An 18,061-nucleotide genomic window follows, 5' to 3' on the forward strand; every position below is an offset into this window, starting at 1 on the left:
AAATAAGGTCTCGGAGTGACGCCCCTGATAGTCGTTCGTTCCGATATCGCATTCGAATGGTTAGTAAATCGAAAGAGGGAGATCGGAAAGAGGGTAAAATTTTGAGGAGTGTCGGAATAAAGTTATTCGTGGGCCTGTAACTCTACTGAGACTTCGACACCCTTCGTAAAGAAGAATAAACAAGTGTGAGAGAGCAAGGACTGTCTTTATGCTCCTCGGAGCATACTATAGTGTGCCTTGTATATCCAGACAACTAAGGGTTGCGTAACCTAACCCTCTATGATGAGATCGTAAAGTTCGCGTCTCTACTCTCTACTCCCTTTCGATGCGCGTCACTCGATTTAAATCGTAACGAATGCCATGTCAAGTAATTCGAGGGTGATCTCACTTCCCTTCGGTATCTATTCTTCAAGAATTGTTTAAATTTGCACCATCTGCAAACGCAAATTATTGCGCTGCATTGTTTTACTTTTTTTTTTGTTCCCTTAGTCATTAAAAAATTTTATTTTATTTAGATTATGTAAATACCCCGCCGTTTTTAATGACTGTCATTAAAATAATTGTTTTTTTTTTTTAATTAAAATATTTACAGAAACTTTTTTAGTTTAGTTATGCGTGAAAAAGTAAAAAAAAAAAAATTTTCTTATGCAAAAACACGCAAAGAATCGACGAAATTAGAAAGCGGGATGTAATCGTAGAGTTCACGGTTCGAATCCAGTCGAGTGATTTTTGAGACATTTGTTTTTTTTTTTAATTAATTTTTTGTAAATCAGAATTTAATTATGAGTTAATGAATTCGAAAAATAGAAAATTTGATTTTTCTTTGATAAAAATTAAAAAAAAAATTGGAAACATACCTAAGTTCAGAAAACGATAAGGTATATAAGAAAAAGTAAAGAAAGTTATTTTTCAAATGGAAAATGTACGAAAAAGTTGTAAAAAAGTAGTAAGAGTGATAATCCAATGAAAAGCTCACAATAAATCTTTATTTTTATTGCTAAAACTATAATACCTGTTAGTTTGTTATTTTTCGATCCTTGTTTTATTATTTTATTTTCATTTACCCCTTTTCTGTCATTACCATTGTTATTATTGTATAAGTAGAAAATGGCAGCTGCGTGAGAAGAGAAACAAGTGTTGTAAAATAATTTTTTTTCAGTAAAATACTATTCAATTGTTGTTGTTGGAAAATAAAAATAAGGGAAAGTTAAGACGGGAGATAGTAGTTGGCTGCTGGAGACAGAAGAAACGAACCGAAAGATACGTTTTCCCATTTGCCGTACGCGAATTGAATGGCAGATTTATCCCTCAGTACTTTACTACTACCTTCACTTGGCCAGAGCTTTCGTTCTCGAGATGAGTAGACTATCGATTCCTGGGTGTACTTATTTTTTCAAATATAAAAAAAAAAAAAAATATAAAAGAAGAGACTTTGCGACATCAAATTCGAGACCACTGCAATTTTCTATTTCTTTTGTCTATATTTTATTTTTTTTATTTTCACTTTCATTTACTCGAGACAATATTCTAGAGTATACTCGAGCAATTATTTATTTTGAAAATACGAACAATGAAAATTATAGAAAATTCAGTTATTGGAAAAAATTAAAAAAAACAAGAAGTCTTTCTGTACTTATTGTTTTAAAAAGTAGACAACATCAGGAGACACGGTAGTGTCTCGCGCCAAGTACATTGTATATATATTAAAGTATCTATAAAACGAAAATAAAATGAGTAAAATCTCTGAATTTTATTACATAGAAAAATACGAAATCGAGTAATAAAAGTGAAAAGTGTAATGTTGTGTCATAAAAGTGGGTGGTCTTGGGGAGGAAAAAGTTAAAAAGTAGGAGGAGAAGGTGATGGTGTGGGCGGTAGTGAAAGGGGTAGATGGTGAAAGTACAGAAGAGGTAAAGGGTCGCAGAGGCAAAGGGACAAAGTAATAGCTACAAACGATCCGCTTTACGAGAATGGATACGCCCTATCTGTTTGGGTTTTGTAATGAGTCGCGTCTGCGCGAAACATACTGATAAAATGTGTTAAATGTATTCCGATAAAATTTTACTTTTTATTTCATAATATCAAATAAAATATTCAAATTATAACTTTTTCATAACCATTTTTCAAAACTCTATTTCAAATAAAATATCAACACTTCCAATGTCTATATATATACATATTTTTTTTTTAACCTCCTCCCCCATTCTTTTATCCCTGATTCTTGTTCACGCTCCGTCGAATGTAACGTCAGACTCGACTGCCTCTCCAACAAAATATCATCTCTTTCATATATATATGTTGATATGTCATGTTGATATGTGCGTCTACATGTTAGGTCAGACATGTAGACATTTTGAGTAAAGGCGTCTATGACAAGTTGGGAAGCACTCAACTAAGACATCTTTGCAATTCCCACAATGCCTGTTTCAGTAAATGCATCTACATCTATAGTAGACAACTGTATATATCTTTAAGCTGAGCTTCCATGAGCTTTAGCGTCATCTCTATCCCCTTTATCCACCGTGCAATTGTCCATGTACGCGAATAAATAGACATTCAAAGCCGAACAAAACGTCGTTTGCTCTTAGCTAATCACACTATTGTGGCCCAGTACCGATTGCTCGATTCTGAAATTCGAGACTGGGGTTCGCCTGAATTTCATTCTGCGTTGGTCGAGTCGAGCGAGAAAGCTCCTGGTTGTTGAGGTGAGAGTACACGGATGGATGCAGATACAAAATTTACGATATTCTGTTACGTCACGAGGTCAGAGGGAGGGAAAAGGCACAGAGGGATGGGAATAGGAATGGAAATAATACGAATACAAATAAAAAATGCCGGCAATTGCGGAAGTGTGACTCGATTAGAAGGGATTGTTAGATTTGGAGTATTTCCCTCAACTCATATCAACAAAAGCTAGAAAATTGCTCCTCGGATAGAGGGTTGATTTGTGCTTGTGTGTGTATGTGTGTGTGGGGGTGAAATGTGTGAAATGTGATTATATAACAGGACATGAGTGAAAGTGAAGAGGACAAATGGACGGTGGGTGTGTTGGATAAAATGAAAGACACGATCTGATCGTTAGTGTTAGGGATATAGGCTATAGTTTATACTGAAACCCTCTAGTGGAAAATGATGACCAGAGTGGTCACCGGTCACACGGGAATTCAAAATATACCATAGAGTGATGTATCTCTTTAGTATTTGGATTACAGTTGAAACGATAAATTCTGATATGCAGTCGCAACACGTCCATCGTTATTTCCCAAGGATGAATCCTACGGATATCCTATATCGTTAAACTTTTCTTCAGTCGACCAGAAATTCAACTTTTGTTAATTTTGTTGCTAGTTTATGTTATTGATGGGTTGGAAAATTTTTTCAGCCAAAAATAAAATGGATATTTCAGCTGACGAAATTTAGTGGAATGAAATTTTCCAAGGATTTAAATGAAAAAAACGTTAATATACAGACTGGAAATGAGAATGTAAAAAGTAATAAAATATATTACAAAGCAATGTCGTGTACAGTTTCAGAAAAATGTCTTGAGAGCGTCTGCTGGGACGGTGCCATAGATTATCAGGGAAAGTATCGCGAGAGTCAAGGCCAAAAGTTGCAGCGGTCGGCTACCCCCCAAGCAGAGAGAGTGAGATGGCCTGGGTCTGGGTCTGGGTCTGGGAAAAGCTCCACGGTCGTCTACAGATAGGAAGGTTATAGGTATGGAATGGTTGGTAGGGGTAGGCCGTGTCTGTAGACTGCAGCGGCAGTGGCAGCGGCTACGGGAACAACCAGAACAACGTTAAAACGGTCGATAGAATTGTCTGCGCACATGCGCGTACACCCACAGGCACGTCAGCTGCGCCATTGATTCCTACAATGTTCATACCCAACCCCACGTCATCGTCCCTGGCCCTGGTCGTTCCTTCAACCCCCGTCACTGACGCGCCCAACCCGTTCACCCTCTTCACCCCCATCTCATCCTATCCCTCTGGTTCACCTACACCTACATCTACACCCACACCCACACACCTCGCGACTTAAAGCAGACCACGTTGAATAAAGGTTACTAATTTGTATAACGACCTCTACGACCGTCAAATTTAACAATACATTCAACTTTTACGCCAGACTCCAGAAGACTTACATCCTTCGTATTGCGATTAATAAGAAAAACTCAAACAATTTCAAGTACTTTCATTTTTCATAACAAGGTATTATATTTTATTTAATATAACTACTTTTTATGCTCATTTTAAAAGTATATTTTTCGTTGCCAAATTCGCAATTTGCATTCTGACGAGAAAATTTTTTTTTTTCAATAAAAGAGTTTTAAAATCTACTCCATATTAAATTATGTAGTCAATATTAGGTTCTAATTTCGTAGATTAGATTCCAGTGTCGTGTGTTTTAAGTGAAATTTATTTATAAAAAAAGTAAATAATGAAAAGAGAAAGTAAGTCTTAGATGGGACGGTTTGGAATTTCAAGAAGATGAGAAGACTTAAGTAACCCTCAAGGCAATTAATGGCTTCTCTCTCACGTTAAAGAGATATTGACGTAGATCCTAAAGGACTTGGACAAGCTCACCTTACACTCTCGTTCTTGTATTAATTTATATATAGATATATGTGTAGTGTTAGTTTTAGTGTTGAGGGAAAATAGGAGCGCACACAAGGACGAGAGAAGGACGGAGTGAAATGAAATGAAGTAACGAAGGATGAAGGAAGCAAAGGTAGATGAAGAAGCCAAGCTTTGATGAAGAGTCTTACGATATCCAACGTCAATTCAACTGGAATAAATGGCCTGGCTTCTTCATCCTTATGCCACATTTATGGCCGCCTGTGAAATTGAGATTGGATTTGAGGAGAAAAAAATATATATGGATGTATATGAATATATATTTATATTGAAATATCTAAATAAAAAGGATCATTTTTAAGAGACCAAATTTATGTCTATTTCCTTCGTTCCTCTTTTTCCTATTCTTATACTTCGAGAAGAAGAGTTTTATGTCGACTCTAAGGTTGCCCGATTCGGTAACCACTTTAGGATCTTGTACTTAAACTTTGACTCCGCCTTTGTCGTGTCGCCGAAGAATAGAAAAAGTTTTTGGATTTGAGGACAATTTTTTTTATTCATTTTGAAAATTGCACTATTTTATGTTTGTTTGGAGATTAAAATTTTTTAGTGAGTTGGGTATGAAACAAGGGGACTTTTTATGTTTGGGGAGTCAATAGACATTTTGACACATTTGGGTGATGTGACATGGGGCTTGCTCTGTATTTGATGACAAGGACAATGACGTTATCTACCCATGCTTATAAGCTCCTTTGGGATACTGTTTACGAGGGAAAACTAACACGGAATAGTCAACTTTACTACGTTGACAGATATGGTTTAGTAAAATAAAGAAATATTTATCTCAGCGATCGAAAATGATAATTAAATTTTTTATTTTATTAAGAAATTGGCTTTCATGAGTAGACACCCAATATATTTTACATACAGAAATTACTGACTCATGTAAAATTAGTGAGTAGTATTCTGCTGGTTCGAAAATTATCAATAAGGGAAAAGTTAAAGTATCGAGACGTTTTGTCAAAATTACGTCCTGTGGATCCTTTCTAGGAGATTCCAATATTCTGTTAGAGTCTTGGTTTCATTGGAGATTATCTCACCATAGTTCTGCAAGGTAGCATTGAGATCATTATATAGGCCCAGGCTCAAAAAGGTCCCAGACTAAATTTGACCGAAATCTCACTATAGCCGTAGAATTTTATTACAAAAGACCGAAGTTCTGTTATTCTTAATAAACAGGCCGATAAATTGAGTCGGCCATTTCGGACCCAGTTGTCAGTTGAGGTTCGGTGATTTTTAGGTCTCATTATTGGCCAAATTTTGACCTAGCCGGTTTTTGGCCTTGTGTCTACTACCTGGGCCTTCTATCGGCCGAGAAAAAATAGTGCTATTTTTTTGGCTTGAATTTTATACCCGGGTTTGAATATTTATAAAAGTATAAATTAATAATGTTTTAAATTAAGAATACGAAGGACCTTTGTAACTTTTCTAGGAATAATTAATCAACTGATTTATTATTTAAAACGATTAACCTTTGAGTGACTTTATTTAATTAATTTTAAAGACGATTAAAAGGAAGAAAATGAAGGAATTGAAATGATTAATTACCTACTGAAATTTAAGTTATTAATAACTTTCTTCAAGGGCTAATTAATTTATAAAATTTAAGTGGTAAAAAATTTAAATACGGCGAAATGTAATAAATTTTATGGGCAAAGTAATTATTCTTGGAATGTCACTTATCGAATTTAATGAGTCCAAGGGCAGAGCTTCACTTTCATTGATTAAAAAGTAAAAAAATCAGCTAGGAAAATTCGGTTTGAAAAGTAAAAGGAAAAAGTTTTCGTGGAAAGGTAAAGAGATTTTCACGCGAGCGAACATCAGGAAAATGTAAAGAAGTTTGTAAACCCGATAAAAGGATCGTATTCACTTTTATTTTTACTTTATCCTTCTCGTTTTCTCTTTCCTGTCTGTCTTTCTGAAGAGCGATTTTTTTATATCATTATTATTATTACTATTTTATCTTAACAGATGTACGAGTGGGCGAACGAATCCGTCTTTCTGTGAACGGACCAGCTCACAAGATAAAAGGATCCGTAAATATAAGAATTTAATAATAAAAAAACAAATAAATGTGATCTTTGATTAAATTTATGTCTATATAAATATTATTCAATTTCATTTTTTCTTTTTTAAATACAAAATAATCAAGACGTGGTATAATTTTGTTAAATAATTAAAACACTAATTTCGACTATGAGACAGACAAAACAAAGTATGAAATTCCCTCGACACTCATGTCTTTTAAGCGGTAAGTCGTGAGAAAATTCGGGTATTTTAGGACCTCCCCCTTAGGGAAGGAAAAATTAAATTTTTGATGACGAAATTTTGCCTAAAATGATCAAAAACTTGATAACTACTTTCACAATGAATAGTTATGATGATTTTCTGAAGGACTAAAATTTTCAGTTTGATGAAAAAAAGTATAGTCAGTCTATTAAGAGATTGAGATAGACGTTACAGCCGTTTTTATGTTGAGTGGAACATAATTCAATAAATCTCAAAAGAAATGGCCCCTCGATGTGAAATTTGAATTGAAGGGTTGGACAAAAAACATAAAGAATTTTTTTTCGGGATAAAAATGATGAAAAATCCGTAGCCGGTATATAAAAATATTTTAGCAATTCAGTTTATAGAAGTATAAAAACGCACATATATATGATGTACGATGTACGGGGTTAGATGTACCACCCGCAGTGGCTAGATTTTTTTTCATAAAACCCCGCGTAGCTGTATGTGGTGTAATACATAGACGTAGACGCTGAGAAAACTGCTACGCAGTAGTTTAGTCAAGTACCGTAGCCAATAATGGCGTAATAAATCTTGTAAAGCTTCGATATCCCTCTACATTCTAATCTCTCATATCTCCACCCACTTAATGTTTTCCATCTTCAAGACCCTAATGTCTAATATAATAGTTTATTTCACAGTCTTAATCAAAATTATTACTTTAATATTGTGTTGTTCATTTTATAATCAATTCCGAGACAAATCATCTATTTTTTTTAATTTCATGGTTATTTTTGGAATTCATTACTTCATATCTAAATATTTGGAAGATTTGAAGGTTTTTTGGTAATTGTCGTTTTTGCCGGGAGATGGAGACTGCAGTGAAGGTTAACGACTTGAGAGTTGAAGTTGAGAAATGTGTGGACTGATGATTGCTGGCATACTTGGAATTAAACTATTACTTCACTATGATACATTGTATATATAATGTGAATGTGAGTTGACTAAGCAATAAAAGTTAAGTTACGACACTATGATACTTTGTGTTTATTGGAATTCCGTATTGAATAAATAAAAAATTTCGAGTGAGAAATATTCAAATTTTATGAATTTAGAAATTTTACACAATATTTCATCTAAAAAAAAACACACAATTACTAAATTCTTGAATAGTAACTTCGAAAAAATAATATTGCTATGAAAAATTTTTTTTCGTTTAAATGATTAGAATGTCATTAAAATGTAAGAATTAATTATGGTTATTGATTAAAAATTTTTTTTTTTGCTAATAGAAGCGTATAAAGACGTGAATTATTGAGTTGGGAGCCCTCAGGTTCATATAGAACATAACTGCCCGGGTATGGCATGCTCGGATAGCTCAGTCGGTAGAGCATCAGACTTTTAATCTGAGGGTCCAGGGTTCAAGTCCCTGTTCGAGCGATTATTTTTTTTTTTTTTATTATTTTTGTAAATACTATCTATTTAATTTCTTATATATTTTTATAAAAACTAAATTTTCTGAAGATAAAATTTATTTATAGCCGCAATAAATTAGGGGGGGGGGGGGGGGTAAAAATAACTAGTGACATTATATTGGGTCCTCTTGAAGAGTCTTGTTAAAATTCTTCTTAGCCCTCTTGATCTTTTCTAGTGGAGTCACGGCCTTGTCCTATAGGGTGACATTGACGTCTTATTGACGTCAAAGCCCTTAGGCCCAAGTATTTTCATTCCACTTCGATGTTTTTTCTTTTCTTAAGAATGTCCTTCATCATAGGTTGGGGTAAAGCACTACTCAATGATAAGTATGGAAAAATGATTAACAAGTAATATAATAAAGAAAAACATAAAATTTATTGTCACTAAAAACTTGTGTACAAAATGAGCCATTATAATTTAAATTTATAAAATAATATTTTAAAAATGAAAAAACCGAGAAAAATGACATGAGTGATTTTATCATTCGCTTTCGGTCATTTCACAAGCGACGAGAGATGCTTTCTATACTTTTTTTATATCATTTTTTTTTAACCGCCGGCGGCACATAAATCTCCAATTTTTTTTCTTCTTTCCTTCTGTCTGGTTCATCGAGCTTGGGAAATGCCTGAGATTTAACTCAAGTAGAGTTAGTATATACAGTCTAACAGTAATAGTTAAAATAATAATAATAATAGTAGTAGTCGAAGTTTAAGTAAAAATACTTGTGGATCCACTGGTAGATTTAGCGAAACTCGTAGACGGCCTTAGGAAAATGGAAATAAAATCCCGTTATGGAAATAGTTATACAGATACACCTTTTCCCAATGCCCATATCGAATCACTTTCGCCGACAGTAGACCGGTCTATAAGCTTTACTCGCACATAATGTCGTTGCCGTGCAATTTATTGTGCATCGTTGATGAGGTGAAGTACCGGCGATGCGGCTGAGGGTGAAAGAGACGAGAAAAAAAAATATCGAGCGAGACAACTGCCACGGAAAGGTAAGAGAGAGAAACCAAGAGGGATGTGGTGAAGGGTGAGTGGGTGGTATAGTTCGCAATAGACTAGAGTTAACTGCACCGTGTGTCGTCGTTCGATAAACGAACCCCGACGTGGCAATTTCCCTTGATAAAACGAGCCTTGCATGCAGTTCTATGTCAATGTATACCCATTATATATACTACAGTTTAAATATATAGACTAGGGTGGTCTTTCGCCGTAGATAGACCCGACTATTCTCGTTCATTCCACATTATGAGACACCGCTTTAGACCATACTCTGTAATAATGTCAATGACAGCTTTCGGATTTATGATAATCCAGCTCTTTTTTCGATTAATAAACTTTTATTTACTTGAACTTTAATCTGTTTTATTTCTATCGACTTTCGCTAAAGGATTTAAACAAAATTTATCAATAAAAGACTCAAACGCTTCATTTAACAGTGAACAGAAACGATGGAAAAAATATATAGATATATATTTCAGTAGCTACAGAACACTAAGGTCAGACAACTAAAGTACGACAATGAACAAAAGTCACAACAAATAAAATGAATAAGAAGAATAAGCCAGAAAAAATTCTTTCCCTGCACTGTCTACTGAGTTTTCTGTCATGGAACGGAAGTCTTCAATACTTTTTATATTCGTGTCTTTCATATATGTAATCTCCTACATACTGAACACCACTACAATCATAAAGAAAAGAATCATCCCACATCCCGTTTTTTTTTATTTTTGCTTTTCTTCCCATTCTGTCCAAAAAAAGCCCATGTCTTTTGCTTGCCACCCTTGACACGTGTCTCCTGCAATTATAAGACACACTGTTTTCCTCTTGTTTCTTTAGGTTTTTTTTTTTTTTTTTTTTTTTTTTGATGCCATTGCCATTTGTCTTTTGCTTTCTTGCTACGCTCTGCTACATGTTCAGTTACAATAATCTGTTTCGAATTTTTCTACTGCAACTTTTTTTCTTTTCGAAGGAAAAAAACCCTACAGTAATATGAAATTTCTTTCATAAATTAGATGAGTTGTTGTCAAAACTGATCAAGATCAGTAATAAAAAACAAATGTATAGAATAAATTAGCTAATAGAGATATAGCGTGTCTGTAAAAACAGGAAAAAGTAACAGCAAATATATGAGTGTTGTATGAATATATATAAGAAACGAGTAGTTTTATGGAATGACTCATGGGAAAAGCTTATAACGTGGGTGTTTCTTCTACCTTGTATCGATCTGGTTGCGGTAGGTCTCGGTGTCGAGAGGGAGCGCCGTCGACTCTCTTATCCCAGTTCAAGGATAAATTTCAAGGGCGCCAGCCAGAGCCCCGTCTAACGTCTGACCGCGTGTGCTCTAGCTCCGATCCTGCCACACGTTATTTTCCCGGGCGATCATCGAGGGACGATAACACCCGTGAGCCACAAAAACCCAAGATAAAAAATAACGAATCACCCTCGACTAAAAATTATAACAACTATCATTTCGTAAAAGTTTATTTGTGATTGCTTGTAGATTTTTATATTAGTGTTTTAGTAATAGTCGGAAGGCAGGATTTCTATACCGTTATTATGTCAAATTAAAAATTAATAATAAATGTAATTATGGTTATTATTGTTATTAAAAGAGGAAATGACAGTGGGTAACATTAGTGAGACATAAATGAGCGAGTATCATCGATATTGAGGAAAAGGACTATCATAATATCTATTAATATCTATCTTAAACCTGTAAACTGTAAACTTCCGGTGTCGCTGGTATGACCGTCTTCACAGTCACTAGTCACTAGCAGTTTAAAATTTAATAAACGTGTTTCGAGGGACTCTCTTGAGAGTTAAGATATTATATTACTTAGAAACTACCTCTGTACGTCCGGTACGTGATGATAAAATTAATAGTATACTATTTCCCAAAATTAACCTGCTCCTTCCTTATACAAGTTTTCTTCTCTATTTATATGCTACACTAATTAATTTATGGCTCGTAAAGTATAAGTGAACTCATAATTTCGTTCACTCATTAATCACCTTTGATAGATCTTTCAAGTATTTTATTCCATGATTCCATACTTAAGCTCGTGAAATTTTACTCGACGGCTTAGAATTTATTTTGGCTGTTTATCATGACTATAATGTAATTCAGTAGCTTTACTTGGTTCGAAAAGTCTTATTTTGATGCCCTCGATGAAGTGACTGTGGCATGTAAATGAAAAAAGCGGAATACGTTGGGTGTTTGCTGCACTAGCCTTCGGCTCGTGATGCCAAGATACGATTATTGCGGGTTTCGACTAGAAATTTGATGTATATTGCACGTCTTAAAGCGAAGCGTTTGAGTAGTACTCTCACTCTCTCAAGGTCAAGCAATTATCTCGGCTTAAATTGCTGTTATCCGATCTTTTTTTGCACTTTGAGTATTAAATGAGTTGACAAATATCAACAATAACACTTTTTTATGACAGTAGATACTTTAAAAAACACTATTTTTTCTAGATAGTATAAAAATAACCGTTTTGAAAAAATATTTCGGTGGACGTCGGGTTGTCTGTATGTGCGGATGATGTATGTGGTCACGATAACGCCCAAAAAACTTCACTTTTTAAGTCAATTTTTTTTTTTGATTCGCTTCAGTATCATTCTGAGTAGTAGCCTATTTAAAATTACCGTCTAATTGAATGTAATTCAATTAAAAAATGAATAAATTCATTAACAGTGAACAGTCTTATTTGTATATCTATATGCATGTAAAAAAAAATAGTTCAATCATTGGCCACACATGGGCGCTTCCGATCATCTCAGTTTTATCTTATTTCATTTTAAACAAATTCTAAATATTCTAGTCATTAAAAATACAAAAAAAATCACAATATTAATTTACAAACAAACTTAAGAACTTTTTTTTTCAATAAAATTTGTTACACGCAGGGACCTAAAAAAAAATACCTGGTATATACCATATACTAAATACTAAAAACTTGGCACCCCTGATTACTTTCTCTGATAGCCACGCTGCTGTCAACTTACTGTAAATCTGCGGCCGCAATTGGACGTCAAATTAACGGCAATTTGTGTGTAACTTTCCAAGTTGAAAGATAGTTGAAGTCAAATTATCATTAACTTCGAAAAAAATTTGCGTTCCAGAACCAGCAGTAGATTGATTACAAGTTGGTCAGTAAATTGTAGTAAAAATCAGAAAACTCTGGAATCGACGTATAATGTGCGTAAAGTTAACCGAAATTTTTGTAATGTCAAATCTTGCTCCGCAAACCTTGATATCAGGGCTTGTACACATGCGGTTATTAATGCCTGTCATACTAAAGTTGGCACTCTATATATATAGAGTGTTGTTATTTTTTTAGTTTGTCCGCTGGAGCGCGGTGGGGTGCTTAAGTCGCGGAAAAATAAATACTATTCGCTGGAAAATTTGAAAGAAATTTTTTCTCTTATTTTATTTAATATTTTTACGGAGTATTTATATACTTAAATATTGAGTAACTGATTAATGATTATTTTTGTCATAAAATGAGCGTTGAGACGTGCACTTTTGGATTTTCCAAACTTTTTGGTATTTCGGTCAAGTTCGGCGTGATTTTGATGCTTATTCCTCAGAATTATAAATAGAAATGGAGACTATTGAATATAAATTTGTGTTTTCACGGCAAAATTTAGATGTTAATAGATAAATTTGAATAAAAAATGTATATGTGACGGAATAAATTGTCAAGTTACGATAATACTCCACGCTATTGTGCCATTGACATCGATTTGAATGATAAGTTACGTAGGATAAATATAAACACTTCGAGTATGTACGGAGGATTCGATTGAATTTCGATTTTCTTTAGAATGAACCGTCACTATTTTATTTATTGGGCATTAACAAAAGTCAGCGGATCTCATGAGACATTAGAACCGTAGTCTTATCATGGAGTTGAAAGCCGTATAATAAAAGAGTAAAGGATGAAATAGAATAGTAAAGAAAAGGGTCTAAAGAGGGAAGAGTGTAGAGTATAGAGAGTGTGAAGAGCTTTAGAGGTAGTGTATTTTCTAACACTTGACGTTAAAGTTTAAGGGGGTGTCAAGACCATTCTTACTACTGAGGAAACCAACGCACGTTAACGCTGGTTGGTTGGTTGGTTTTGTTGGGTGTTTGTTGTCACGCAGGGTAAAACCGGCGTCAATGTTTGCGGAACATTCTATGGGTCTTGAGACGAAATACGTCGACGTAAACGTGACTGACTCGTAAATCATTCTCAGTTGATACTGTCTATACTTATATAGACACAACAATAGGATACACTTAATAAATATCAAATTCACACAATTCTTTCTTTGCGGTTTGTGACAACACCCCAGCAATAATGCTGAACTTTTTCCCATCTACTGAATTCAGAAACTTCTCACTTCATATGCCTCGAAAATTGAAATAAAAATTTATCAGCCTTTAGTTTACCGCCTAAATAACTTCGTAAACTAGAGTTGCGATAAATAGTTCGTATATTTTTATAGTTGCTGTCATAAAGATCGAAAATTATCGATTAGTACTGAAAGAAACTCGAAATTTATCAGGCGTTTGCCGCAGTAGCCTTCGGCTCGTGATGCCGAGTCGATTATTTGTGGCCTTTCCTACCGGCATTTTAGTAAAAGCGACATCTCGTGTCAAAATTATGCATTTTTATGTGCATTCAATGACTGCATATTTGAAAGTTAAATTGAATTTTAAAAATGCGTTTTGTATAATTGAAGATTACTAGTGAAATATTCATTTATAAGCATCATTAATTCAGTAAACAATTATTTGTACGATTAAATTAGCTTGTGGAATCCATAAATAACTTAGTTATCGCATTATTAAGTAATTTTTTTCATTGTTAGCAATGAAAAAAAATGTTGAATAATATTCAAATTGAATTTAAAAAAAGTCATTACAAATTATAATCATTAGAAATACTGTAATAGTTAATTATAGACGATTTAATTGAAGTAGTGTATCCGTAAGCTACAGTCTAAGTATCGGTTGATGATAAAAAAATTGCTGAATAATTAAATAAAATTTTTTATGCAGTCAATTAAATGGCTTTTAAAATATTCATCGGAGTTGTTTAAATATTTAAACGAAATGAATAAAATAGTGAGTGGATAAAAAAATATTTAGAGAATTTTGGTATTCTGCATCGGTATTCCGAGCGCAAAGAGCAACCTTTGCATTTTGAAATGTTTAGGGAGCGTAACAACCAAAGTAAAGAGTAAATATATAGAGGGTACGTCCACACCCCAACTATTGCCGATACAACCCCGTTTGTAATACAACGAGCGCCAGGGCTTTAGTATATTCACAAACTAGTGGATGGCAAAGAGAGAGAGGAAGAGAGAAAGTGAGTGAATGAACAAGTGGGAAACTGAAGAAATAAGGGAGAAGGCAAAAGATTTTTCTTGCATGGTCGAATCTGCATACTACCCTAAACTTTATACCAGTACTAGCACTCTACCATTACTATCGACCCGTCACAACGTATTTTTACTCGTCCTTCCGCTGTGTGGAATTGAACGATACGTGATGCTGTGTATGAAAAGGTACACGTACTTGCTCTCCTATATTTTTCCATCACTTTCCCCCGCCCTTATTTTTTTTCACTCTCTCTTTCTATATAATGCGTGTTCCAACTTTTTCTCTCTTTCATTTCATCTCACGTCATCTAAATAAATTTAAATTCACTACTGTGATTTCATGAAAATCGCGAATTTTCACTCATACTCATACGCTACTATTTTACTCTTTTAACTTTTTTTTTTTACTGTAATATTGAAAGGATGAATAAAATAAAATAGAATAATAGCAATAATATAAACGCATGAAAGAGAGTGGTTTTGAATTATCAAATTTTGCTGTACTAGTGAATGTCAATTTTTTATAAATACCAGCTTTGATCTTTTATCAGTAAATTGTAACCACTTCAATTAGATTTTTTTTTTTTAAAGCTTTTCATTTTATCAATTGTTTTGTTAATTGATAGTGATTTAATATTTATAAACTGCTTTTAAGCGATTTCATTACATAAAAACTGATAAAATCGATTGATCTAGTAATACTCACGTCAACTAGTCTGATCATTTGGATGTTTGATTTTGAAAAAAAATTTAAAAAAAGAGCCATCCGGGCTTACCCGGAATAGAGAGGTAGATTTCTTATGTAAATACAATAAAGCTACAATAGTGTAATTAATACTTATTTTGTAAGCTTAAACATGAATTTCAAGGAAATGAGTTATGCCTTATCATTTAGAAGTTTTTAGAATACTAAGCTTTTTTTATTTTTTGTGAAATTTTCGATATCATCAAATTGTTAGAAAAGCTGTCGAAAAAAAAAAAGTATTACAGTGAAAATTAAAGCTAATCGTCCAAATTTTGAGATATTTTTTACAGAATTGAGTTATCATTTTCGGTTCAAAAGTTATTTAAGGATAAAGCCAGAAAATTCATTTTTATGAAAATCAAAAAAAATTTCAAACACCCACAACTTCCAAACTAATCGACCGATTGGGCTCATCTTCGAACTTGATCAAGGTAATCGTCCAATAAATAAGTGTATAAAATTTCATTAAGATCCGTTAAGAATTGCGGGCGTTATCGTGATGACAAGGCGCGTTATATCGTATGTATATATATATATATATATATACATACATACATATATAAACTTTTGAGTGGATGGTATTTTTTGACTCTACATAGTAAAAAATATTGTGTTAAAATCAACACAATCCGTGTGTTAGAAACGGTCCACACAATTTTTGTGTTATTTTTCAACACAGACTATTTGTGTTGAATTTTAACACAAAATTTTTGTTAAATTTTCAACACTTTTTAGGTAGATTTCTTTAGAAATCGGACTATTGCAATGGGTCTCATGATCGAATTATCAAAGAATTTTGCCACCATATATCTTATTTTACCTAGTAGAGTCAAAAAATACCATTCACTCAAAAGTTTATATATGTATGTATGTATATATATATACATACGATATAACGCGCCTTGTCATCACGATAGCGCCCGCAATTCTTAACGGATCTTAATGAAATTTTATACACTTATTTATTGGACGATTACCTTGATCAAGTTCGAAGATGAGCCCAATCGGTCGATTAGTTTGGAAGTTGTGGGTGTTTGAAATTTTTTTGATTTTCATAAAAATGAATTTTCTGGCTTTATCCTTAAATAACTTTTGAACCGAAAATGATAACTCAATTCTGTAAAAAATATCTCAAAATTTGGACGATTAGCTTTAATTTTCACTGTAATACTTGATTTTTTTAAACATCTTTTCTAGCAATTTGATGATATCGAAAATTTCACAAAAAATAAAAATAGCTTATTTTTGCAGCTTAGTCTTCTAATAACTTCTAAATGATAAGGCATAACCTATTTCTTTGAAATTTATGTTAAGCTCACAAAATAAGTATTAATTACACTATTGTAGCTTTATTGTATTTACATAAGAAATTTACCTTTCCATTCCGGGTAAGGCCGGATGGCTCTTTTTTATGTTGATGTTAAAGTAAAACTTAATAAATGTTGATAATATCGATTTTTATACTAAGTAACACTTTTAAAGTGTTGAAGAGTAAATCGATTAAAAATTTTAAAGTCACACAAAGAATTGTGTTGATTTGACATAAAATAATCAACACAAAAATTTTAACACGGACCGTTTTTAACACAAATACACAATATTTTTTACTGTGTACTAGGTAAAATAAGATATATGGTGGCGAAATTCTTTGATAATTCGATCATGAGACCCATTGCAATAGGCCAATTTTTAAAGAAATCTACCTAATAAAAAAAAAATAACTTACCTTGATATGATAGGAGTTAAGCTTAGTCCTGGGTAGACTGTTAAAAGCACTGAAGTCCAGACGACGTGAAAAAATTCCATTGGCACCGCAACTTTGTCTGCAAAAAAAAAATTAGTTATTAATAGAGTTCTCTAATTAACAAAATAAAAAAAAATTGGTACAGATGTATATAGCTTTCATGAGTAATTATTTGATGAGCCAATTAAAATTAATGTATGTAAATATAAAAAACCTCTAAGCTCGAAAAATAATAAAAGTGGGCTTGGTAATAAATTTTAATAAGTTCAAGGACACGTTGTCGTTAAAATATCGTGTAATGACACGTGACAAACTAACATTTGGCCCATCCTACACTATATATTTATGAGATATAATTTTGATGTATTACTGTCAGCGATATTCTGGTTAAAAGTATTTAATTGTGTTTACGAATACAAGTTTACGCTTATTATGGACATTTGTATTGTTAATATGAGTCAGAAAAATAACAAACAAACGTCATGACCTTGGCCTTTACGAATTATTAACAAGTTTATTTTTGGACAATGTCAAACCTCGGGGTCACCGAAATATTGCGATTACCCATAGGTTTTGTTATGCAAGTTGAAAACAGACGTGACTAGGAACAATTATTGAGGAGACAATCAGCTGACCTTGATGATATCGGCCCACATACTCGTTAAGATTCATCGACTTTTTTTTTCTTTTGTTATTTTAAAATATTTATGGATATCGACATATCAATTTATCGGACTTGTATTGGTAACAATGAATACAGTTTAGTTTAATTTTACTTGGATACAAATAAGTGAGGATTTTTTAATTTATCAATTTACGCAGTTGATGATTTTTAGTTACATATATTTGGGCAAA

The 18,061-nt window shown here is 33.1% G+C and overlaps 1 protein-coding gene and 1 non-coding gene across 2 annotated transcripts in view; one reads left to right on the forward strand and one right to left on the reverse strand.

Annotated features, from left to right (window-relative positions):
- The window catches only part of LOC130672301 (headcase protein), a 121,176-nt gene that overhangs the window by 82,087 nt on the left and 21,028 nt on the right, over positions 1–18,061 (reverse strand). The window contains exon 2 of the mRNA XM_057476795.1: positions 17,189–17,285. Coding sequence (XP_057332778.1) covers positions 17,189–17,285 — 97 coding nt within the window. The remainder of the gene's footprint in view (positions 1–17,188; positions 17,286–18,061) is intronic.
- On the forward strand, positions 8,231–8,303 carry Trnak-uuu (transfer RNA lysine (anticodon UUU)). The gene has a single exon. It is a non-coding gene; the product is annotated as a tRNA-Lys (tRNA).

Source organism: Microplitis mediator, chromosome 7 (assembly GCF_029852145.1).
Source record: "Microplitis mediator isolate UGA2020A chromosome 7, iyMicMedi2.1, whole genome shotgun sequence".
Classification (NCBI taxonomy): Eukaryota; Metazoa; Arthropoda; class Insecta; order Hymenoptera; family Braconidae; genus Microplitis; species Microplitis mediator.